Genomic DNA, 27,802 nt, shown 5'->3' on the forward strand with positions numbered 1-27,802 from the left:
CTTTGTTAGGCGGCCGAACGACATGTCCGGACAACCATCAAGAAAGTGAATGTAAAGATTGAAATTTTATCAGAAATCACAGAGACGGCACTAGTATACTATATATTAAGTTTATTACTAATCGTTTTGCAGTTACGAGTTGGTCGTGGGTTGGTGTAAAGTAAGACTGTTCATAAAAACGGATGGTGACCAATTTTTTGACGTCAACAATTTGGATAATGGATTAGTTTGTGTTTTCTTAATTGCCAATTTTGATGTTACATCATTGCTTCAATTGAAGGCAAAAAATATTTCTGTGAAAGGCGTTGATTTGAGCTGAACAATTTAGAAACTGACAACTAAATTTTATTACTACTATTAAAGCGGCTTCCGTGTACCCAGTGTAGTAAAGACTATTTACACCGCATCCGTTGCCTGTATGACCGTGGATTATAATAAATATTATATTATGTACATAAAATGAGAGGTCGTTTTGGTTGGGTTTAATGAGAAAAAAGTTCACACCAGTTGCCACACATTATAGTAAAAGTCATCCAGGTCAAGTAGGTATTCAGAACTATTTCCGTAATGGGTGTCATTTTTGTTAAAACATCATTACACCTACCCTTATATATGTCATTTATTTGGATCATTATACATGTATGTTCATTTGGGTGGTCATTATTTACATGACCCGAGAAATGTCTGGCAAAATCAACATTAAATTATGTGTACATTTTTGGATGAGGTTAACCAAATGTGAACCAGTACAAACTGGATAGAATGGGGTGTACAGTGATGTCACAATGTAAGCAGTGCACCTTGACAACAAATTTTACATTCAGACTGTTTGGATTTCACTTTTTAATAGTACAACTGAGAACCTCATCAGCCATCTAGTAATGATGATGACACAAATAGGCATATTTTTATCAGTGTTTAAATGAGATAAAACATGAAATAGCAACCATTGTTAAGCTAATTTAGAACTGGACAAGTACAGATGTAAGTTGAACAGGGACATTTGAGCTACCACAGAGTTGTATAGATGTTCTATTTTAAGGAATATATACTGTAAGGATTAAAGTGTAATTTTCATATTGTCAGTTAATATTTTCCTTTGCTTAAAAGTGCACAAAAATGGAAGAATTTTTAGACACAGTAAATCGATCTTTGGTTGGACATAATTTTGCATTGAATCTGATATTTACTCAGCCATTATGTCGTAAGACTTAAGGAAAGGTAACTCTTTCATATTTAAGCAACTGTTTCTTTTCAGTATTGTAAATATTAAAAAAGATAAGCATGTTAAATATTGACTATCACATTATTGCTTAATAAGAACTGATAGTGTCTATATTCTATTTGGTAAAGGTCTTTGAATTTGTTCAAGCATTACAGCTCTGGCAGAAGAAGTCTTTAAATACACAAAATTTAAAATTGAAGGAATATTTTTATTCACAATTGACAAAAATTATACAGGATGATAATATGTCTTCTGTACAAAATAAGTAAGACAATGTGATAATTACAGGTTTGTAGTCATTCAGAAAATTTGCAGGGATAGGTATTTGGTCCAAATGCCGATCTTCTTCACTATCATTAGAACATGTAATTATACAGACTACACTCTCTACCATCATTTAAAACTGTAATTATATAGACTATGCTCTCCACCATCATTAGATTATGTAATTATACAGACTGCTCATCGTATTTTGATCTGCCTAATATATTTGTTTGGGATTCTTTATTGCAGATACATATGTCAAGAAGATATTGAATATAAATTTACAAAGTTGGCTGGCACATCATATTCTGAGAGGCACACCAAGAACTCTTGGTTCCATAAAATACACCATGGCATTCCTAGGTGATGTTCACCGGCTCCGAATGGGTGAATCCCAGGAAAATGAGCCTTTGGAAAACAAAATCTCAGACTATACTGACTCTGGTATCACAATGGACAGGACTGGGAATTTTAATGGTGGGAGAGATGTAGTTAACCACTTCACAACAGTCTCTGGATCAGAAACATTAGTCACATGTCATGAAGGGGATGTTCACAATAGCTCAAATGCTGTATTTGATGGGGAAAATAGCCACAATCAGATCCTGGAATCACCCTCTTCATTGGAACTCAAGAGAGATGAGGCAGTGGAATCTCTTGAAGTCAGTTCATGGTCAGATGTCAAGGCTGATATGATGACGGACTTTCCAAAGTCTGTCCTGCCTATAATGAATAATTATTCCACTGAGGGAGAGGCAGCAAACAGCAACCAGTCTGGTTTTCACTTTAGCCATCATTCCTCTAATAAAATGTCGGTGATGAATTCCAGGTTTGAAATGAAAAATTTTATGATGGAGGACAACAACCATTCAGAAACAGAAGAAAGATTCAGAGCTGTTGAAAATTTTCTTGGAGTAGGCAGTTTTCAAGACAGCTGCAAAGTTGGAGCTGAAGTTGACATGAAGAAGGAAAATGAGAATATGGAAAAAGGGCAGGAAAAATCTTGCCCAGAATTAAGTCAAAATGGTGAGCTATTCATTGCTGCAGGTCCCACTGGGTTTGAACTCGACAATCTTAACATTCAGCGTGAGGAAGTCATTGGTGGAGAGGAGGAAATAACATCTGGAGAAGGCAACTCTGAGTTGAAACGCACTGAATATGAAACTCCAAGAGGAATTCATGGGACACGAAGCCACTCGCTTGAAAGTCCAAGCAGGAAAATAAACAATTCAGTCCAGGAGGAAAAATCTCCTTCATCAAACAAAAAGAGTGGCTCTTCCAAGCGCAAACCTTCCAAGTCATTAGTTTCACCATCTTTACGATCAAAATCTATTCATAAAGATAGCACAGATGAGGACATTGTAGACACGGATGGGCAGAGTCAGAGTGGAATAGAATCTAAACCATTAGTCACATCCATGTTTTCCGCCTCCAGATCTAAATCCAAGTCCAGGGCAAAGACTGCCGAAAAGGAGTCTGTTTCATCAGGTAAATCAAGCAAACACAAAGATAGCATTCCTTATACAACCAATCGATATCGAAGACATTTCCTGAAACAGGCTCGGAAAAGTGAGGCCAGGAAGGTTCAGGTTACCAATATATCAGAAGGTAAGAGTAATCAGGAGATATGGGAGGAGGAGGATGAAACAGATAATGAAGAGTTGATGGATCGATCATACGACAACTCAAATAATGGATCAGGAATGGCTGATACTGATGAGGAAACCAATATGGTGATCGATGAAGCAGGTGATAACTCCAGTGATACATCTGTCCATAAATGTTATGTATGCCAGCGTGAGTTTGATAATGTCGGCACAATGATGGCACATGTAATTTGCCACAGTGCTGCGGAAAAAGAGAAGGCAAAAGAGGATGGTATGCAGATTAACTACAATGAAATGATGACTCAGATGGAAATGGATCAGTCGCGTATATGCACGATTTGTAACCAGAAATTTGATGATGCAGCGCAGTTGCAACATCATGCATATAACCATTTCATTGGGAAGCAGTTTGCATGTGAGGTGTGTGGGAAAGAGCTGTTATCACTTGGGGCATACAATAGCCACATGAAAATGCATAAAGGTTACAAATGTGAAAAATGTGGAAAAGGATTTCGTGACAGAACTCGTTTAACAACACATCAGAGAACACATACTGGAGAAAAACCATTTGAATGTGAAATATGTGGGAAGGGTTTCTCCCAGAAAGGGAATCTGAAACTACATTTACGAACCCACAATATTGATAAGTCATGCAAATGTGATTTGTGTAATCTTAGTTTCCGCCACAAGAACGATTTGATTCGTCACTGGAAAACACACACTGGAGAACTGCCATATCCATGTGCTATTTGTAACATGTCATACTCAGAAAAAGAACAGCTAGAAGAACATCTTAAAACACATGGGCTTAATCAGAAAACTGGCAGCAAAAATGGGGGTGAATATTTTCCAGAAGGGGTGAATAAGATTTACCGTTGTAATGAATGTAGCATAGACTTTGTAAACTTTCCAGAGTTTCAGCGCCACCTCCAGTCACACAAGGACAATACGCATATGAAGAGTACATGTAACATCTGTGGGAATGAGCTTGATCAGGAAGAGCTAATTGACCATATGAAAACACACTCCGGAGAAAAACCATACACGTAAGTTGCACAAAAAAGTTTTAATTTTTTTATCTGCTAAAAGGACAGATTCTGATCAAAGTGTTTGATGGTATTGATTTTGGAGAAACACTTTCTAAAGGCTGAACTGATTTATTTTATTTCTATTCCAGAAGTGCATATTAGTCATTCATGTTTGAGACATAAATATTGATATGTTGGTATCATAATTAAGAATGACAGCACTTGCTGGGGAAAATGGCCTGGGCTAGTAAGTGCGCAATCTTTTCTTGAAATTCCCAACTCCATTTGTAAAAAGGCGACATTTGTGAATATAGAAGGGATTTAATGAAGGATAAACATACGGAGCGAAAATATGTGCAAGTTTTATGCTTTCTATGGATTCTCTTTCAAATACATTGCCCAATTATATTAACACAGGAACACTCTCTGTTGCTCTCAAATACAGCCCTCCCTAAAAGACAAAACACATCTTTCCATCTATGCAACATGACCAAGGAAGCAACTTCTTTAGGTAAACTTATGTTTATTCCCACTAGGTGGCCAGTTAATGCAGATACAATGTATTTGGTACAGTACATGTACATCTTTCAGTCCACATTACAAATACTGCAGACTTTTCCCAATGTAATTTGAATATTGTCTGTAACTTTTGTTACTAATTTCTTAAAGTCATATGAACAAACTTTGTACTGGTACAGTTAAAAGCAATAATAATCAAACACGTCATATCTATGCATTGTAGTTCACCTGAAATTAATAATCCACATGTTTGACAAGGCTGTAAAATCTTTAATTGCACTGATTACTATTACAAGTTAATACACCAATCCCTCGATAAGTCATGCCCTGATAACTCGCGAACCCGCTTATAACACGGGTTCAAACGTGGGTCCCAATTTTTATACGAGAAAATACCCCGAAAATTGATCCCTATTTGTTGAACTTGAAGAAAATCACAATCAAAATTGGTAACGGAAACTTTAATGTATCTCTTTTTTTATATCATTGAAAACGGTAGATAGGACCTGGACATTTTAATCAACACTATGAAATATCAAATTTAAAAATAGGTCATACAATTTTTTACATTTTCTTTCCAAACGACATTCCTAGTAGATCACAATTAAAGATATATAAAGAAATTTTGATCAATGAAAATGTCACTTACTCAGAGTGGAGGCAGTATTTTAATAAATAAATACAAATTAAATAATTTGTTATGAATTGAAATTTGTCTTCTGGTTCTATCTGTTGGTTCCTTTTAAGTGTAATCATCATAAATGCAATGTGTCCTCTTGAAATTAAATGTAAAATGCATCAATCTACCGTAACAGCTATATCCGCAAGCGTTTCTCTGAGAACCTAATTAAGTGCCGACCATGTTTTGATAACTGACTTCCGGATGTATTTATTGTATTGTTGCACTGAATTAAAAGCTGGCTTCCTTTGTATTATCACGATAATTATATCTTTTGAATAAAATAAAGGAAGTGGAATAAAAGAAAAGTTAGAAGGCACGAAAATCCAACAAACTTAAAATCTAGTGGCCCCAGTCGTATGTCAGGTGAATTCACTTCATTTGATCAATCAAATACTTACAAATGCTGTTGTGTGTGTAACAAAAATGACCTTAAATTAACCAACTCTTTCATAACTGTGATGAAAGATAACAAGACAGCCGAGCAAAATGAATACTTCGTAAAATAATGAGCTTGGTTTCACAGATAAGGATCATTGTGGGCAAGTGACTTTCAGAGAATTCTTGAACTGGCACATAGATATATCCTCAAGGATGATAAGAAGTTTCACTTGTGAAATACAAGTGATTTTCATGGGCTTGGCCTTCAAACAATATTGAGATATAGTGGAGTTGGTTGACTGTCATGCCTGGTCTGCTTTCTTCAGCTTTGTCCTAGGAAACTATTGAATGTAAGACAATAGTAAAGTGTGCGATCCCACAGATATATCTTGTATATGTATAAACACATCACCTTAAGTTGTGCTTAACCAATGTTAGTAGTTCATCCTATCAGTATGAACAGTCATGCTTCCACAGTAGACAGTGTGACACTGGTGGATGTTGGATGCTCAGCATTTGTTCCTTGTACCTATTCTCCTGATGTAAATGTGATCGTGTAATATATTTAATGGAGAAAGCAAATTTTGTTTAAATTATATTTTTCCGATAATGCTTACCCGATCACTAAAATTACCTCCCACCCTTTCATGCATTGTGTACACTCAGTTAAAGGTTTTGCTTAAGTAAAACTGGTTACATCTGGGATACTGACGGGTAGCCATGTAGTGGAAATAAAGGTGAATTAACCTTTAATGGTTGCATCCCTTCATCAATATGCTATATAGGTGGGAAAGATGTGTTTATGTCTTTCAGGGAGGTTTGGATTTAGTGGAAGCAGAGAGTTAACCTAATGTTAATGTGATCAGGTAAGTATCATCAGAGAAACATGAATGTAATTTACTAAAAAGAAACTTTCTCTGTATGATTTTGTTTAAAAATTAGAATGAATTATGCAATCATGTGTTTTAAAAATATACCCTGAGGTTGGTGTTGGAATTCTGCAGTCAGGTGTCTTAAAATAGTCCCAGAATTCTCCCTCTATCATAGATGGCCAGTCTGATTTGATATAGTTGAGGGCAATACTCCACGCTAAATTGATGCACAATATGGAATTATTCTGAAATTTCTTTTACAGGTTTAAATCACATGATTTGATTGTAAAACGCCTGTAGAATAGTTTAAAACTTTTATTCCCCTTTATATAATTTTTTGTTGTGAAATGCTTTGGCAGGATATTTCTAGTTTGAGTCAATCTAGCTTAGAATAAGTGTATTGAATTAAAACTGTCATGAGAGATTATAATGTAGTTTGCTTGCGTTTCAGATGTATCTACTGTGGGAAGTACTTCCGGCGCAGCCATCATCTTCAGACACATCTGCGTACACACACTGGGGACAAACCTTACAAATGTGAGTTGTGTGGCAAGTGTTTTGCCAGGGGAGATCACTTACAGAATCACAGACGAACACACACAGGTATGTCATAAATGGAGGAGTCTTTTCTCCTACCTCATTTCACTTCATATAAAATTATTAAATACATTAGTTCATTACATGGTATAGTTACTTAATCAACAAATTGTACAAGTTTGAGTTGTTCAGCAATCATTTTTGCTATATCACCTTGAAAAGCCCTGGTGTATGATCTAACTTGAGCTGAGTAAGCAACAAATTGTGCAAGTGTCAAGTTATTCATTTAACATTCAGTTCTCAAAAAGTCCATTAGCCCAGTGTCTGAGCTCCTCTAATATCAGATCAAGCCCCTGTGGAAAAAATAATAATTTGCCTGAGAAAACTTTCATACTGGTCTGCCTTAGATGTGAGACCAAAAAGTCTAAAATCCAGACTCAAAATTGGATTCCGACCATGGGCGAATTTTGGGTAGAAAAAAATCAGGTCCAAAAAATGAGGTTTTTCCCTCTGCATTTTGTAGTGCAACTAGAAATTCCAGATTTTTTGGTAGAGCTACAACTATCTACCTTTCTATAATACCACTCACTTTAGTGTGTCTTACATGACCTTGACACTACAGAGCTTGGCAGTAGGCTACTACCTCCTGCCACGTAAGCTTGTCACCAGGGTTAATGTGTTAATAGATGGTGTTATTGACACTGGCTTATCACTTTAAAAAAACAAACTTCTTTTGATGTCTTGCTCATGCTAAATGAAAAATGGTACCAATCTGACGACATCCCCTCAGAAATCCAATGTGACCATGGTGAGCATGTTAACATTTTATCTCAAATCCTGAAGAGATTAACCGTGATGTCTGAAAATGATTGGAATGCCACTATTATCTCAAATGTTGACTGTCTTGAAAATCTTCCTTCTGAATGAATGGTTTACATGCACCAAGGTTTCATTATAAACTTCTTATGATGTCTAGTTGGTATCAGTGATAATGGTGTTGGCATAACCTTTAACTGGGCCACCATTGTGGTCATCTTGAAAATCATGTAATCACTCCTTAATCCAGTGGTCACATTGACATGTTGTTTTCTTTTTACTGAGACACTTGCTATACTGTATAGTTTGTTCAGAATGAAAATGGTGCTTATCAGATAGTCACTAAATTGTTGAAAAGATCGTTGTATTGACATGGTGGTTTTCACTCGAATGACATCATATGATAAAAATGGTTGTCTAACGGCCCATGAAATATTCCATATAACAGCCCAAGCATGGTAGCCATCTTTAAAATCTTGATATCACTACTTCTCTCTATTGGATGGTTATGATGCTTTACTTAATGACCTCTTATGATACAGAGTTAATTAATAATGAAAATTGTGCTTAACTAACTTACAACATGTCTGTTATGGTAAATTCTTTTGATACATCTTTGGTGCTAAAGAAAATTGTGCTGGTCAGATTTGATGATCATGGTGGTCATCTTGAATGTCTTGTTATAACTACTGCTGCTGAATGGATAGTTGTAGTGATTTGGGGTTTTCACTGAAAGTCTTATGATACGTACTTTAGTCCGAAATAAATATAGTACCAATGAGACATCTAATGGTCCTAAATAAAAATAGTGCCAATTAGATATCCAGTGGTCTTAATAAGAATAGTGCCAATCAGACATCCAGTGGTCCTAGATAAAACAAGTGCCAATCAGACATCCAATGGTCCTACATAAAAATATTGCCAATTAAATATCCAGTGGTCCTAATACAGATAGTGCCAATCAGACATCCATTGGTCCTAAATAAAAATAGTGCCAATTAGATATCTAGTGGTCCTAATACAGATAGTGCCAAGCAGACATCCAATGGTCCTAAATAAAAATAGTGCCAATTAGATATCCAGTGGTCCTAATACAAATAGTGCCAATTAGATATCCAGTGGTCCTAATACAAATAGTGCCAATCAGACATCCAGTGGTCCTAAATAAAAATAGTGCCAATTAGACATCCAGTGGTTTTGTCAAGGTTTTTGTATTATATTCACTTGAGATGATCAGATAATCATACTAACTGAACAGGAGGAGGACCTCGGACTTTTTAATCTGTCCTTTTTTTCCATGAAACATCTGCATGATGAAGCTGTTATGTCATTTTCTATAAAGGTCATCCAAAATGAATAGTGTTTAAATGTGAAAGGGACAGTCACCTTCATAAACAGTTCAAACAATCAGAACAGAAGTATAAAAATGAATATTCAAATTCTTGGTGGTGCTTTGAAAGAAGCCGGAAAGGCAACAGTTACATTTATTAGACATCATATGTTGATTGGGGTATTGCTTACAGGGGGAAAGATGATTGCCACTACCACCATGTGAAATTATTGTTAAAAAAAAAACAACCAAAGGTTAAATCCAGCTGAGAGATTTAGCAAGAAACTATGGACCTCATGATGTTTGATAATACAGTTTATAAAACTGAATTGGAAGTCATTGTGGTCTAAGTGTTCCTTTCAAGTTGATAATATCAGTAGATATTTCATTACAACTTTCTGAAAATTGGTCTTGCTGACAAAAATTTAATGCTGTATTGGGGAGTCCTTATTAGGGTAGGCAGGTCTGGGAAATGCATGTTCTGTTGCAAATGGTTTACAAATCTCAAATAGTCATGGATTAGAGAGATCACAGGGGATACATGTAAGTCAGTGGCACTCTGTGCTTTGTGTAATAACTTCTAAGTTAATAAATTTGGGCGTGATCTTCCTCCCATGTAATCAACCATTTGGGCCTGATCTCCATCCCATATAATCAGTCATTTGGACCTGATCTCCCTCCCATGTAATCAGCCATTTGGACCTGATCTCCCTCCCATGTAATCAGTCATTTGGACCTGATCTCCCTTCCATGTAAGCAGTCATTTGGGCCTGATCTCCATCCCATGTAATCAGTCATTTGGACCTGATCTCCCTCCCATGTAATCAGTCATTTGGACCTGATCTCTCTCCCATGTAATCAGTCATTTGGGCCTGATCTCCATCCCATGTAATCAGAACAGGCTGACAGCTTCATTGAGAAGGCAATTGGCAATTAACATTTACTGTCAGTCTAACTGACTTAAGATCTAAAGAAACGGCCCAGCAATTAAATAATCTGCAAGAAAATATGATCGATACATTAGAACCCCAGAAGTAAAATGATGAGATATAACATAGCTTAGAAGGTACAATAAAATGATTTGACCAAGAAATATATTCATATAAGTAGAAAATTAATAATGACTGTTATTTAGTTGACAGTACCATTATTATATGTACTGATGTTAATTTTTTAAGACATAACCTTTCACACTCTCTTTTGATTTGGAAGATGGGATTAATAATACAGTAGAAGACATTTCATACTTTGACATTAAAATTTGGTAAGTTAATTTATGCAGGCTCTTCAGCAAATCATAAGTGATTAAATTTGGTCTCAAGATTTTTGTATGGACCATGTTTGTACCAAAGAATGATCAGTTCTATACCCCAGTTCAGTAATTCCATTTTCATCTGTTGCAGATAAAGACTTAAAAACAATACATTTTTGTGGTTTTATTTGGTTACTTTGTTTAAAATCTCTCAGTATTCCATACAAAATGATTTCTTTTGCCCTTGGATTATTCACGTTATTACAGTTAAGTCTGAATCCATGACTATATTGATGTCTTCTCCAATTATGATATAATTTTAACAAATAATAATTTTTTAAATCTCAAAATAAAAGTTTGGTCTGCCTTTATTTGTCTCTTGGATATTTATGTGTGGGTCCATAATTTTCGTTAGTTATATCCAAAAAGTTTATTTCCCATATTGCCTTTCTTCATTTCATATGGTATATATATTGGAAATTACTGTTCAGTAATATAACTAACCATATTGTTGAAAATAATATTGCCTTTTGCTACAACAGACCACATTCCTAATTTTTTTCATATGCATGCTCTCCAAATCCACAGTAGCAGTACATTATCTCTTGTTACACTTTACTGAAAGTTGTCTTAGTTACGGAAAAAAGATTGATTTTATGTTGGCAGGTTGGTGAATGGATTTTTATCAAAGCCAGTATTTTGTGGGTTTTTTTTTGTTGTTCTAAATTATGTTAGTTATAGATTTACCCAACCTTGGCATATGGGTATAACTTGAAATTGACTTAGGCAAGTTCAGTGATCTGCTGTCCATGATTATCAGATTCACGGTCCATGTCATTGACACAGAATATAAAGCTGTAGTATAATTACATGAACATGTGTCTATATTGTCAACTCATGATGTGTAAGGAAATATTTTTGTTGCCAAATGTAGTAAAAACAAGAGACAGTCTTTTTTTGAATTCCAATTTAAAAAAATCTGTCAGTAGAAAGACGTTCCCCTCAAGAGATTCTTGTTAAGTTGTCAAGTTTGCATGGGTTATGCTAGAGTCAGCTTGTCCAACTTTTGTTTACTTTATGTCTTCTTAAGCCTTTGAAATTTCTCCCTGAGACTGTAGGCTATTTCGTCATGACTAGATGTTGTGTCTTGTAACATAGTCTGTCTGACCAGCTTTTTAAGAGGTAACCCCATTTTCAGCTCACCAGACCAAGTGAGTTAATGACGTGGTCCTGCATTCATGGTGTGTCGTCCTTTTATCTGTCATAATTATTTTGTGCATATTCATGAGGCTTCATTTATGATCAGGTTTTGATCACTCGTGATACTATATATACGTTTATGTCATTAAAATCTCAGGTGAGTTTGATTATGAGTGACATGTATCCATATAAATGAGGTGATCTGGCATCAGATTGACTGAGCTTGGGAACACTGGAGAAGCCATATTTCTGACCAGATTTTGATCAGATTTGGTGCCTAAGCTGATATCATCAAAATCTCAGATGAGTTCAGTTATGAGCTACATCCATGCAGATTAAGAGGTGAATTGTATCTGATTGGCTGAGTACGTGGACACTCAGGACGCCATATTTGATCCGACCTGATATGTAAGCTTGTATCTTCAAAATCTTGGATGAATTTATCCTGCATATTAATTAAGTGATCTTACAGTTGACTGAGTTTGTGAACTGTCCAGAGACAACAATCGAAGATATATTTTGAACAGACTTGCTGTGTATCTTCAAGAGCTTGGATGACTTCAGTAACAAGTGAGATGCATTCAGTGTGCCATCGCAGAGACGATGTGAGGAAGCATGTCGGTTGCAAAAAACACGTAGAAGTTGGGAAAATTAAGAATTCGCAGATTTCAGCTCTGGAATATTTTGAGCCATCGGCGGAAGACCTGCAGGCTACCAACGCTGAAGCATTATTTGTGAGTTTTCTTGTAGAACAATCTACCTTTATCAGCTGGAGACCCTGCTAAACATTTGCTCGGACAAATGTTCCTGGACTCGAAAATCGCTTCCAAATTTTCCTGTGGAAGAACCAGAAGTGCTGAAGCTCCTGTGCATTCCTCACAGCAACAGTGACAGTGAAAGAGTATTTTCTCTAGTGAGGAAAAATAAGACAGACTTTAGAGCCTCCTTAGCTGCAGAAAATTTGTCAGCAATTTTAGTCACCATGATCAACCAGCAGGCAAGAAATGAATGTATGATCAAGCAGTTGAGGAAGTTCAAGTCTGCCACAGTATCATGTCTTGTTAAATAAATATTTCTGCATTTATGTAGTGTTTTAGTTTTATATTGCGAACTTGATATAGTGTAGTATTGTCGGTCAGAGTGGATGGAGTTATTGTCATGGTATTTTTCACTAATTCATGTCCAAATTCATGACTTTTTATCCCTATTTTCACTAACTGTGAGCCTGGAAGGTTGGCAGCTATGCACATGTGATGAGTAGATCTGGCTTCAGATTGCATAAACACTGGAGGCCATGTTTCTGACCAGATTTTAATCAGATTTGCTTTGAAAGTATATATTTCGTCAAGATCTTGGATGAGTTTGATTATGATTAACATCCACACATATGGTATTTATGGGGTGATCTGCCAGTTACTAGGCTGAAGCTGTTATCATGTTTAAAGGAAATTTTTCCTGATGAGATTTTTTTGTCAGATTGATTATGTAAGCTTATGTCATCAAGGCCTCAGATGAGTTAGATTATTGTTTATAGCTGTTTTGGAATGCCAGGATGTTAAATTCTAGTAATACCTTATTAAAACCATGCATTTAACTATTTGCCAGCCTTTAATATACAGGCTATTTTAAATCACAGGTTTGGGGTCAGTGGTCATGCCGAACTCTTCTTGAAGAAAAACAAAAATATCTAGTTATATAATATAAAATAAATATATTTAAATAGAACAGATTATGCAAAGTAACAATACATGTTAACTATTACAAGTAATGATTTGTAAGTTATATGGAAGAAAAATATAAGATAAACAATAAACACTACATGTTAATACTAATATAGTTATATTTATTAGACTAGTTTGTAAAACACCAACAAATTACTTTTATTACAGTCTTGTGAATGGAAAGGATTTTACTAAGGGAAAAAAAGGGTGGTGCAGAAATTTACTAATACATGTAATGCAATGTAAGTTTAAAGCAGAACAACAAAAAGTGTATTGGCAAATAAATATATTTTATAAATGTCAGAATTTAATTACATATTATGTGCAAGAAAAGATTTTGCTATAAGAACAGTATATTTATTGAATAAAACTATGCCCAAGTATATTTGCAGAGACTTATCACTAAAACCTTGACCACATTTGAAAATCCTGAACATTTTGAAGCAATTTTGATATGTTTCTTTATAAGGAGTTTAATGGTTGTTAGTATTAACGTGTTAAAGTGCCTGAAATATTTATCATTTATAATGTGCATTAATTGAATACATTCATATATTTTGCACAACTGCACACAGATTATTTTAAATGTGTATTCTAATTTGAGCTTTTATTAACTATGAAAAATCGAATATGCATTCCTTCTGGAAAACTTCAAATTTAATTAAGAGGAAAAGAACCCAAATCTATTTTTAAAAAGATCAATCCTGATAATTTTGGTAGTTGTTCCAGGTTGATCAGATGGTTCAAACCAAACCTATTACCTTCTGGTCACTAGTCCAGTAAGTTAACAACTAAGCTATCCAGTTTCTGAATGGTTTCTAAGTTACAACTCAAGGACAGGCCCACAGGAGGGTAAGGAGATACTCAGGAATCTATGCTGGATGCACAGATTAATCTTTCATGCCTGTGAGATTCTACTCTACAGTTATTAAAAGCAGGACAGGTATAAGGTGAAGTCATTTGTATTTGTAATATGCACAATAGAGAGAATCTTGGCATACTTTTATTACAATCACTGTGATGGAAATTTCTTCATGTGTGGTACTAGGGAAACCACATGCTGACATCTGAACAAAATAGATTCTCCCATGTGCTTATGGGATGAACTTGAACTAGACAAAAGTAAATCTCAGACCTGAACCAGAATTTGTCTTTGGTTTGCACATGGGATAAAGAAGAGACAGTTTGAGTTAGGTCCAACGGTCAAGGTCACTTGTAACTGAAAGAAGAACAATTGTTACTGCATAAGAAGTCTAGTTCTCCAGCATATACAGTTACCAAAGTTTGTGGATAGTTTATACTCTGGGAAGGGGGGAGCCTGTTGGGTTTGAGATCCAAAGGTCTAAATAATTATGACTGAAATAAGAACAGTTGTTTACTTCTGCATCACAGACTCTGACCAAAAATTACAGTTGGCTTAAATATGGGTTAAGGAAGAAGCATATCAAAAAACCTGTTAATTTTGTATGTCAAGTATCAAGGTCATTATGGTCATAAAATGGATTCTGCAGACTAATGTTTCTTCTAGAGTAAGTTCCTCTGTCAAATTTACATTAATAAAGGAACCTTTAGATTCAGGGATGAAAAAGAAACATGTTGTAGTCATGGTAAATCTGATAAGAAGATAATATTATGCACATTAAATTTAGTATCTTAAGAGCCTACATTGGGGACTGTTAAATACAGGGCTGGCCTATAATGTGCCATTTATGGTTTTCTGGCTTGTTACAGATTGTGTCAATCAATAACACTGTATATTGTAATGCAGTAAATATTACCTGAACCAATTCATATACCTTCATGAAAAATGTATATATTTTTATTGTCAAGAGCTGATGTCCCATATAAGATTTGGTTTTGTCAGATTTGTACTTTTAGGAGTTTTCTTCTTGTGTATGAAAATTTTATTTATGCATCATACTTCCTTAACCATTTGACTTTCTTGAAACTTTGCATGCTCTTATATTATAATTAGACATTGTGTTATGTAAGCGAATGAGGACTGGCTGGTGGGCATTTTAACTTATCACTTTTTTTGAACAAATTATATCCATCCATCTGTCATCGCACTCTTCATGGTTAACCAGAACTTTAAGATTTCTTCATGAAACTTGGTGGTGCATTTATATTCAGTGGAAGCAATGCTTTGGCTAGAGTCACATTTCAGTCTGTCCATTTCATTGGAAGCAGTGCTAGATAGAGTCACATTTTAGTCTGTCCATTTCAGTGGAAGCAGTGTGAGCTAGTCATATTTCAGTCTGTCCATTTCAGTGGAAGCAGTGCTTTAAATAGTCACATTTCAATCTGTCCATTTCAGTGGAAGCAATGCCTTTAGCTAGAGTCACATTTCATTATGTCCATATCAGTGGAAGCAATGCCTTTAGCTAGAGTCACATTTCATTATGTCCATATCAGTGGAAGCAATGCCTTTAGCTAGAGTCACATTTCATTATGTCCATATCAGTGGAAGCAATGCCTTTAGCTAGAGTCACATTTCATTATGTCCATATCAGTGGAAGCAGTGCCTTTAGCTAGAGTCACATTTCAGTCTGTCCATATCAGTGGAAGCAATGCTTTAGCTAGAGTCACATTTCAGTCTGTCCATGTCAGTGGAAGCAATGCCTTTATCTAGAGTCACATTTCATTATGTCCATATCAGTGGAAGCAATGCCTTTAGCTAGAGTCACATTTCATTATGTCCATATCAGTGGAAGCAATGCCTTTAGCTAGAGTCACATATCAGTCTGTCAATTTCAGGAGAGAGGCCTTACTCATGTGAGTTGTGTGGGAAGAGTTACAGTCAGAGTCACCACCTTTTACGACACAGACGTTCACATTCTGGTGAGAAACCGTACAAATGTCAGCTGTGTGACAAAGCCTTTAGTCGAGATCATCACCTGAAGAAACACATGGAGACGCATAAAGTTGTTATCTTCCGCCCAGACTACGATGAAAAATAGGGACCAAATCCTGACAGGATGCGTGATTTAAGTGTCAGTTTCCTCATTTGTGCTATTATTTTCACTGGAATAGTGAGGATCAGATTAACATATTTGTTGTTTATCTGTTTTCTTTTTTATCATGTTTAACATTTCTGACATTAGAATATTACCTACTGCTTAGCTTACCAGACCTTACACATGATTTTCTTTTTCACCTGTTTCACTTGATGTTTTGCCTGTTGTTCAGCCCTTGACAAATTTTGACCAGGTTGCAGAGAAAGTGTCCTGTTGTCATGACTCCAGTTTGTAAATAAAAGGTGATGTTCATTGGTCACTGGGTATGATTGTTTCATTTTTTTTAAATTAAAGACTTTTATAGTGTTGTATAGCTATTTTCAGCATGTTTCATATGTATCATTTATTCAAGAACTTTCAGAATTTTTGGCAAAATAGGTTGACCATCATGAAATCAAGTATGGCTATACAAAAACAGAAAAAACTCTAAATTACACACACACACACACATATACATATATATATATAATTCTGACCAAGGTTACATCCCTGCCCAAAGATCTTTTGAATTTGTACAAATGATATTGAGATGTTGATTTTGTTTCTTTCAGTTTTGCCTAATTAGAGGAATTCTGTTGTCAACTTCAATTAAGTACAGCGTGATCTCACTATAACATGTTCCATTAAAACACAAACTCAGATATAACGTGATTGTAGTGTGGCTCCCGAAACTTGAATTTATTTTTACACCAAAAAATCTTTCTTCTTCAGAGTATGAGAAATAATGTATGAAAAGTTTATAATCATTTTGGGAAGAGATTGCATATGAATTTGAATATAACATGAAAAAGAATTTTTAATACTGGTTTATACTGGTTTCATTTTAGAAACTCACTGTCTGAATTATGCATTTTATTGTTGACCAGAAATCCGATCCATTGGACAACATCGAGCAAGTATAAAGGGTACAGAAAACTGTTTCATAAGTTTGTGTGAAAGTATCAGAAAGAAATTCATTGTCGGGATTCTAACGGACCTAGCATACGTTTTCATTATAAAACTTATGCTTCTTTATGCAAATTTTTGATGGATAAAAAGTATTTGATTGGTGAATACATGTACTCAAGTATTTACTCTTATGTTGCAGATTTCATATGCATAAAAATAAATATGAATTATTTAATAACTATTTTAAGCCCTTGTTTAATTTGGAACAAGCTAATAGCCATGTTGAGCCCATACTATTGCACCCACTTGTATTGCCCTAATGTTGTTTTTTTTTTGGGGGGGGGAGGGTAATATGTCAGTGTCCTCAGTTAATTGACCTGGTTGATAATAACAGTTCAAAATAAATATTCTGGGTCTACTTGGGGCCCCAGTTAATATAAAATAATCACATTACTGGAGCAATTTTCAATGCAGAATGCTATATAGTTAGATTATACTGAGAGTAAGTGTTGGGGCATCAACAAGACATAAGTGGAATTTAACAATAAAAAACGTCAGTGTTGCTCAAGGTATCTAATTGTTATGAGCTTTTAGCCCAAGGTATACAGTTGTTATGGGCTTTCTGTTGAACAATCCTTACTTTCTTCATACCACCATATGCAGTTAAGCATATCAAACAGCTAGTCAAAGATGTAATCAGAGTAAAATTAACAGTTTTATTATGTAAATTAAAATGAGTTAAATTAAAATTCATATAAATTTTAAGTTACATGTGTCCCGATACATCTTTGTTTTGGTACAAGGTCTTGCGTCTGAATTCAGATGTTATGAGAGTCTCTAATGGAAATGGCTTTTGGTTTTAAAATGCACATTTTCTGAACCAAATATTCTTTTTTATTCCATTCAGCATAGGTCATAAGTGATCCTTGAAAAAAAAAAGTTTCAGCTTTTTAAAAAAAACTGGAAATGACATAGATTTATGTTTTGAAAAGCAAGGAACCCTGGAAAAGAACTGAGGACTACTTATGGAAATCTAACATATATGGGTAAATATATATTTCCTAAATGGGAAAAGAAAATAGTTCCAGAGTTTATAATGCCACTGTGGCAATATCATTTTTTCACACAATATATTTCAATATCTTGTTATGAAATGTACAATAGATGTGGTTTCTAGGTCTGAGTTTGTACACCATATGTGTAATTTACATGTTTTATTTATTTCTATTATAGATATTACACTAGAGTTATTTTATCAACTTTTTCAGTCTGCTTTGTGTTACTTAACATGCTCTAGTAATTAATAAGTAATGTACTTGCATTTTTGCATCATTTCTTGGACTGTTTTCATGCATTAATGACATTTCCCTTCTCATCTGATAATTTTCAATGTTTGATGCCATTGTGATTATGGCATTTTCTTTTGTCATAATATTCTATATTTAACAGTGACAAGTGTCTGCTGGAAGCTGTTTTTAAACAAATTAAAATATAGCAGCTTGTAAGATAGGTTGAACATACATATATATATTTTTTTTTTCTTCTTCTTCTTTACTGCACATAGTAGAGCTGGTTTGTTTAAACAATAACAACAAATATCTGTTGTCTGTTGCTAGATAGCATGAGTGTACTATGGGATTGCTAGACTGGATCTTGGTTGCTTGTATGTAAAACTTTTGAAACAGGGAAGCTAAAGACCACAGCACATAAAGATGTTGGAGAGTTCAGTTTAAGGTAGGGATAAGAGGACCATGACATATCAGTGTCACATCTGTTGCAAAGGAATGTATTGCCATATGTCACTCAGACCTCAACACATAACAATGTCTACAGAAATTGGACCATTACTATCCCAGGCAAAGGGGTGAGCATCATATAATTTACAGGTATACTAGCAACACGTCGGATATTCAGGCTCAATGTCTGCCGCTATATATCATGTACAAATTCAAATTGTCAGAACAAAATTGACCATTTAGAGTGAAATTTTCAGTATGCATTAAAATAAAATTAACTCCAGTTGCCAAGTGTCGACTTCAGATACTTTGATGCTGTGTAGTAAACTGTAGAGTAGTTAGCAATGATGAGACACTTATGAGTGGAAACCACTTCAACAAATATGCCAGTGTTTTATCTAGCTTTTCTTGTAACTGAAGAAAAATATTATATAAAATGCCAGAAGGGATCTTGCAATGGGTTTCATGATATCCCAATGTTTTGTTTTTCACTATATTGTTATAAAAATGAGTTTACTGTATGTACTACATATATAAATGGAATTAAACATAAGTTTAAGAGAGTAATTTCTGAGTTATTAATAATATTCTTAATGTATAATATATTAGTTTTAATTTGATGTGCATGTGGCATGAACTTGAAAGATGTTTTTGTCACAAGGTCAAGTTATCATTTTCCATATGTATAATAATAGTAACAAGGACCCTAACATGTCCTTTTCCCTCTCAAGACATGCTTATGTCTTATTATAGTAACAAGGATGCTAGCTTGCTTTTTTCCCCTTGAAAGACATGCTTATTCCTGAAAGTACTGCAGTTCTGTAATCCCATTGATCAGTGAGATCAAGGCACTGTGGTTTGGCCAGTCCATTGATCAGTGAGATCAAGGTAATGTGGTTTGGCCAGTCTGTTGATCAGTGAGATCATGGTACTTTGGCTTGGCCAGTCCATTGATCAGTGAAATCAAGGTACTGTGGTTTGGCCAGTCCATTGATCAGTGAGATCAAGGTTCTGTGGTTTGGCCAGTCCATTGATCAGTGAGATCATGGTACTTTGGCTTGGCCAGTCCATTGATCAGTGAAATCAAGGTACTGTGGTTTGGCCAGTCCATTGATCACTGAGATCAAACTACTGTGGTTTGGCCAGTACATTGATCAGTGAGATCAAGGCACTGTGGTTTGGCCAGTCCATTGATCAGTGAGATCAAACTGCTGTGGTTTGGCCATTACATTGATCAGTGAGATCAAAGTACTGTGGTTTGGCCAGTCCATTCATCAGTGAGATCAAGGCACTGTGGTTCTCCAAGATCATTATGATCACAGTACTGCAATTTTGCCAGCCCACTGAATAGTGAGATCAAAATAATGTAGTTCTGTCAGTTTATTGATCAGTGAGCTCAAAGGAAAATAATCTATTGTGACCATTATCACTATGCTCTTGACACAAGAATGATTGTTTCCACCAAGTTCAGTTTACATTTCACTGATTGTAGTTCTCCACACCACTGGTATTACCCTTGGTGATTTCAAAAGAAAGTTTTGTCCAAAGATTTTGATTAAAATTTTGTAAATAGTCAAGAATTCGCTATGCAATAATTTTTTCCATCTTGATAACAACACATACAAATGCTTCTTATTACTGCTAATGAATACTGATTGGAGTATTATCAGACTTGTGTTATCAGTAAGCACTTGCCAAAAAAGATTAATCTGAAGAGTTTAGGGCTGAATGTTTTGCCATTATAAATAAAGTTTCCAAGGATTGCCAGATACTGTTTATTTCAAAATTAATTGCATTCCAAAGGGGCTCATAGAGATTATTAAACTGACCAATCAAATGCAGCTTTTCAGAACAATGTATCTGCCTAGTCCATAGCCCTGTTTGTAAGTTACTTGAATGAGTCTTTTGAGCTTTTAAGAATTCCAGTTCATGTTACGTTTTTCATAGTGTTACAATGAGATGACCCAAATATAATTTTTCCACATTGTTGTTTGGATAGCACTTGACATATATTGAAAGCATATTGCTTTTAATTGGTGTGTCATATTTATATACTATAAAATAACACAATTCATTGTAGAGACAAGCTTCAATGATAATACCAATAGCGTTTCTTATGAACACGTTTTAGTTCACAGTTTTCAAGTAGGATTTCACATTCAGATGAGTATGATAGCAGATACGTAGCAGTTAAATGCCATCGAATATGGTCATCACAGCTCACATAAAGGCTTTTCCACGCATGTATTTTAAGTTGCCACTCACCCCACAGAGTTGTGTTTTACAGGTGACTTAAATTAATACAGGCCATGGAGTTACCACCTTTGATTCCTTTAGGGGTGGGCCTTTTAATCAAGTGTAAAGAAAAATGCACTCCTTTTAATCGGTAAAACTACTAAGGTGTTTCAGAAGGAAATAAAGGAATTTAAGACATATGCCAAACAGTGTAATGAATTTATTGTGCCTTCATTTTCATATTTTACAATTTTCTGGGATTGATTTCCTTTCAGTTGATAGATTTGCTTGCTATTGCCTATATCAAAACTTGACAATCTGCTTTATCCCAAATGCACTCCTGGCATAATGTGGTTGACAGTTTGCATTATCCCAGATGGACTTCTGGCATAATGTGGTTGACAATTTGCATTATCCCAAATGGACTCCTGGCATAATGTGGTTGACAATTTGCATTATTCCAAATGGACTTCTGGCATAATGTGGTTGACAATTTGCATTATCCCAAATGGACTCCTGGCATAATGTGGTTAGCCAAAATGGGATTTTGAACAACTGCCATCTTGAGAATGAAAGAATCACTGCTCATAGCAAGAAAAATTAATTGATTAATCCAAGAGCCCCTTGTGTAACCTGTTAGGTATTCAGTATGGTGACTTCATTCGTGTCAACATGACATGACATGTAAAAGAAAACATTTGTGCAAAAGGGTGAAATAGTATAATGTGAATCATCAACTCTTGGATTATGATGATGTGCCTACATATGATACAGGCTTTCTTTTTCACATTTTTTTCTGATTTTGCTTCAAAATTTATTATAAATAAAATTAAAATGATACTTTTTACCTTTACAAATTTAAGGTTTTGAATTTTGAATGATTACTTTCAGGTTTTTAAACTTATAAAATAAAGATGTATGCTGTTTTGAAATTCTCGCGTCAGAAAAACTTATATGAAAACATGTAATATTTCCATACACCGTCAGTATTTTGTGTACTTAGGGAAGGCTGTAAACTGTATTGTGCACATCAGCTGTTGAGCTATCAGGGGCCAAGTTTTATTCATTGGATAAACAATTTGAATATATAAGTTACTCCATAAATGGCCATTTTGTCTTCACTCATGCCTGTAGAGTGGATCGTAATTTACACCTGGTAAGAGTGGTACAGCCAAAGTGAGAATACTACACCAGCATACAGTATATCACTTAAGTACACTCAGCTGCACCCTACACCAATGCAGGTGTAGTTGCTTAGTTCACTTTATGTACTTTATAACAATTCCTTCTACAAGTTTTTCAGAAGTGTAAAATATGAACTAATACATGCTAAATTCTGTAGTGACTTGTATTTCAGTAAGTTTACTTTTAAAAAACTTCCCTACTTTTTTGTTGAGTTTCACTAATGTTATTTTCCCACTTTTAATTGGAGATAATTTATGTGCTAAGTTGGTGTTGTAGAATTTGTTGTCTTTTTATTCTTGTTGAGTGATATTTTGTGTTATTCACTTTGTTTAACATCTGTATTTAACTCCATTTCATCTACAAGAAATTTATATAGTTGCACTGGCACTAACAAACTCGTGATTTAAATGCTGTGAAAGAAATTTGTAACTGATGAATCACGCTGATAATTTTGTAAGTGTCAGGGATACTTTAATTGTCTGTGGCTTTTTTCATTCCCTTGTCTTAGTATATCTTCATTTTGTTCTTGCCTTGCAGAAGTTTATTTTTGCCTGAACTTATAAAACTATGCTTAGTGGAAGTGGCATATAATTTAATAGTTAATCTCAAACAACAATAAAGTGTTGCAGAAATTAAAGGGAGTTTATCTGTATAAAATCAAGCACAAAACATTATAAATAATGCATTTTTGTTGTTATTTTCCAGTTCAATGTGCCTGTATTAGATGTTATAAGCCATGCCATTTCTGCAATACAGTATACTCAAGGTCAATTAATTTCACTCTCAGAACACTAATAATGAATGTGAGCTTGCACAGTGGCTGTAGACAAGAATAGAAGATATACACAAATCATTATGATAGTCTTCCCAGTGAAATGAAGTTTTAGTATTTTGTCAACCACATTTCAGTTTTGATAACTATTTTGACCACTAAATTTGTCTTGAACCTCACTCATTTACAACATATTCATTGATTTAACTTCCAAAATGAGTAGAAAAACAACCAAACCTGTCAAAGTTTGCATCTGATTGCAATGGACACCTGATTGTAAATTCATTATTATAAACCACTTTGCTGAATTTGACCACAACAAATACTTTGGAACCCTTGTGCCTTTTATAGACAGGTTTCATTGTAATTCAAATTATTGAGAGTAAAGTATGTGTTTTAAGCATGGCCATCTTTAAAACGTACGTAGTTTAAAGTCATCGTGAAACGTACACCTGACATTTAGTTATCAATATTGCTTCAACAGCAGTATGTGTTTCATGTACACTTCGGGTTGTTTGTTCCAAGGCGTGTATATAAATGCAAGTGCTAGACCATAGTGTACTTGGTAGTCTCTAAATTGCAAGTGTTAGTCTATAGGTTACTCACACAAATAGTATGTAAATTGCAAGTACTAGACCATAGGGTACTCAGACAAGTAGCATGTAAATTGCAAGTACTGTACTATAGGGTACTCAGACAAGTAGTATGTAAATTGCAAGTACTAGACTATAGGGTACTTGGACAAGTAGCATGTAAATTGCAAGTACTAGACCATAGGGTATTAAAATAAATAGTATGTAAATAACAAGTACTCTATCATAGAGTGTGTTTAATAGGAGTCTTTATATAAGTAAGGGATCAGGGTGTGCCATCTTATAAAACATAAACCAAACAAAAGATGTATTTCATTGCTTGTTTTATACAGTGGAATGGTACGTGTCATACAAATTCAAGAGTACCGCCAACATCCACAATAACATGGGTGCTTAGGTCAGATGTTCTAGAAATTAGAGTTTGACACACTGGTTTTTGTTGTAGCAAGTCTCTCATGCTTCTGTTTTTGAGGCAGTAACCCTATGAAGCACCTCAAATTTGATGATGTATTTAGTAAATTCCTGAAAGTTATTGACTGTCGTAAATAAGGCAGAGTCATTGAAGTCATTGTTGATCATGCAATTAACCACTATCAGTAACAATAAATGTTGCTGGTAATCAAAAGGGTGACAAGAGGCCAACTGGCAACCTGCTGTACCTATCATACATGGTTCTGTTGGTTAGCAAAGACACTGGACTGGACTGTAAGTGGAAAATAGATTGACTCGGGAACTTCAACAGTCGATTTAAATTTCAGGGTCACAGTGGGTGGTAAAATCTGTGAATCAGCATATACATGCAAATGCCGTTTAGTTTCCTAGAAGGTCAACTTTTTTGTCACAAACAATTTAAAAGAGAAATCCAGACTGTTGTTGCACGGTAATCATATGCTTTAGATTAACTTTTGGACATATTTAAAGGTTGGTCATTTCAGCAGTTTAGTATTGATCAGTGATAATCCTGCAAAACTCTCACACGTGAACATAAAAGGAATGAGTGAAATTCTGTGTACAAGAAGCAGTCTTATCTCCATGGGATTAATACTAGTGAAGATCATTGAATTTATGCATATTTTGTCTTATTAAAACAGGAGGAGTGCACTTTCCTACGATTATCAGTCACCTATTTCAGTACTCGCCTACTTTCAAGGATAGTATCTAAGAATGATTAAAAGTAATGTTACAAATTTGCAGATTAAAATGGAGAAAAATGTATTATTGTTTTAATATTGTTTAGTTCAACGAATGAGAATTTTTGTTAAATTCCAGTTTTTTTACCTACTAGTATATTCTTCCATATTGCTGTTGCTTTGCTCTAATCTGGCAGGAAAGGGAAGTTACTCCATGCATGCACAGGTATGTACACATACTCTGATGATTTTGTGTCTTGATGTTTACTTGAATACATTAAGTTCATCAAACTTCTAAATGAACAGTGAGGACTCCAGTTTACTAACAGTTTTGAAATACTTGTCACAATAACTGATGGCATATTTTAGTAGATCATGTTGCATTGAATACTTTTAATTTTATGTAGGCTTTTAATCAATACAGACAGTACTGTAAGGTTATTTGGCAGTTTTTGACTCTTTAAATTCAACGTTTGACTTGCAAGTTAAGATGTAGGCATCCGAGACTCTGCATCCTGAATTTCTTTTGTGATCACCATTTGATGGTTCTTTGAAGTAATAAACATTTGTAGTAATAAAACAGAATACAATTATGGTAACCTTTAATAGATCCAACTCATATTTTTAAAGGGGGATGGGGTAATATCAGTCTAATAGTAAAGTTTCTGTGAAAGCAAATGGTTAGAAATGGTAAAACCATCAACTTTATGCATGCTGACCACATCTTGTTACATTGAGGCTGAAAATCTAGCCATTTTATTGAGTGTTATCATTGTATGTACTTGTTCATAGTACCAGAATAAGAATTATAGCCATTTTCTATGCAAGAGTATGTTAATTGAACTTGTTTATCCACTTGTAACTTACGGTTGTGTGAGTTCTATAATGAGAAATCGGATTCAAGAGAAAGAAAAAGATATACCATGGTGTCCTTTGGCAACTTAATATTATGTAAATTTTCTGATTAGAGTTGTACTATGGTATCCATTGATTTATGAATGACCTTAATTTGTTTAATGATTTGTTAATATATTGAGAACATTTTCAAAGTAATAAAGGTATTTTACAGGGACCCCTCTCTCAAGGACACCTCTTGCATTAAGAAGATAATCTCTTGTGAAGAGACAAAATGATTGTAATGTACTACTTGCATACATGAATGCTGGAAGAGTTAACACCTAATCAGTAGGTGGCCTGTCCTTTAATTTGACCTTATGAGAGGAGTGGGTGGGACTATATTGAGACGACACATGACAGGCAGCTGATGGATTACAAAAATATGATATTTTAGGTACCACAAAACAGTTGCATACTTGTGATTCTACCAGCGGCAGGGCAGAATTACTGTTTTAAAGAAGAATAGACCAACCCCAAAAAGATTTTGACAAACATTTGTGTACAATAAGAATATTTGTTTTGGTCAGCTTTATTGTTGTTATGGGTTTGTTGCAATTTATTCATCACATAATTCATGGCAGCCAATATATTTGTTGAAGAAAGAACCTGGGAAAACCCTGGGAAGACTTACTGACTGACCCATGGGAAGCTACTGGTAAGCTTTCTCACATACCCATGTTATCAAAGTCCAATACTAAGACTCATGCAGACAGAGATGAGATGAAAGTGATCTGTCGAGGCAAATGCCTTAGTCCACTTGGCCACTCTTAGACCACTCGGCCACTCTTAGACCGCTTGGCCACCCTGGGGCCCTTTTGTCTGTCTGTTTTTTAATAGGGATATGTTGTGGAAGCTCTTTTCTATTTTTGGTCAATTATTGCCAAGATGCCAAAAGGTGCACCTTCTTCCAATGCTAAAAACTATTGGCTAAAAATATTACAGGAAGTTCAGCAATGCTTGGAAATCAGAGTTTAAGTTGTTGCAACAGTGGTCCTGAGTTTGCATTGTGCTTCATTCAAAGTGGATGTTAAGATAGTGTTTTGGGGGAAAGAATTGATATCACCTGATATATATATATATATATATATATATATATATATATATATATATATATATATATATATATATATATAAAATCATTGCATAGTAAAATAAACTGGACCAGAAAACTAACGAGAGCCTGTTAAGTGTTGGACTTAATAATTACAGTGAATATGATCAATTTACACCAGTCAATAAACTTGTGGAAAAAAGATTTAAAAATGCTTGTTGATTTTATATATCTTTCCAGTAAACTGTGAGATGTACAACTTGTCCATTTTTAATTGGCCATAACCTGATTTGCATTACATATTGTTTTAATGTCAGTCAGAATTATGATTCATGTTCAAAACTTTCATGATTTTTAATAAGAGAATACATATGCAAAACAATATGCTTGTTTTGTTTTGAATTTCAGCCTATAAGAAATCCTACTGATTTAGAAGTCAATACTGCTCTGATATCCTGGTTTTGTCTCATGTATGCAGTTGTTATGTTATAGGTCACGTGGAAGAGTTTAATGCATTGATTCAGTACATATAGAATTGGCCATGCATTTGCTTGCGTGCTTGCTACAACATTCCTAGCATTCGTATGCATTGTAGACTCCACATACCTGTAGCATTGTTCCTAATAGTCCTTTTGTGGACAGAAAATAAAATGTAAATTGCATTTGTTTATATATTTTCAGTTTGTACAGAAATATATCCTGTGTTTTCTTTATGATGTTACTTTTTTATCAGCCAAATATTTTAACAGATGTATATTGAAAACATGCGTTAAATACATTCCAGATTAATTTCATTTTGTTGTACACTTTGATGATAGTTTTCTTGTGTATTGAGATTTACAGGCTTTAATAAAACTCATATTGCAA

General features: G+C 34.7%; 1 protein-coding gene across 1 annotated transcript; it reads left to right on the forward strand.

Annotated features, from left to right (window-relative positions):
- On the forward strand, positions 1-27,802 carry LOC149794116 (uncharacterized). The gene is made up of 4 exons (XM_089968093.1): positions 1-51; positions 1,739-4,142; positions 7,027-7,178; positions 16,189-27,802. The coding sequence occupies exons 2-4, from the start codon at positions 1,840-1,842 to the stop codon at positions 16,389-16,391; spliced, it is 2,658 nt and encodes an 885-aa protein (XP_089824219.1). The 5' UTR covers positions 1-51; positions 1,739-1,839; the 3' UTR covers positions 16,392-27,802.

Source organism: Sinohyriopsis cumingii, chromosome 8, assembly GCF_028554795.1.
Source record: "Sinohyriopsis cumingii isolate HCF-2022 chromosome 8, ASM2855479v2, whole genome shotgun sequence".
Lineage (NCBI taxonomy): Eukaryota > Metazoa > Mollusca > Bivalvia > Unionida > Unionidae > Sinohyriopsis > Sinohyriopsis cumingii.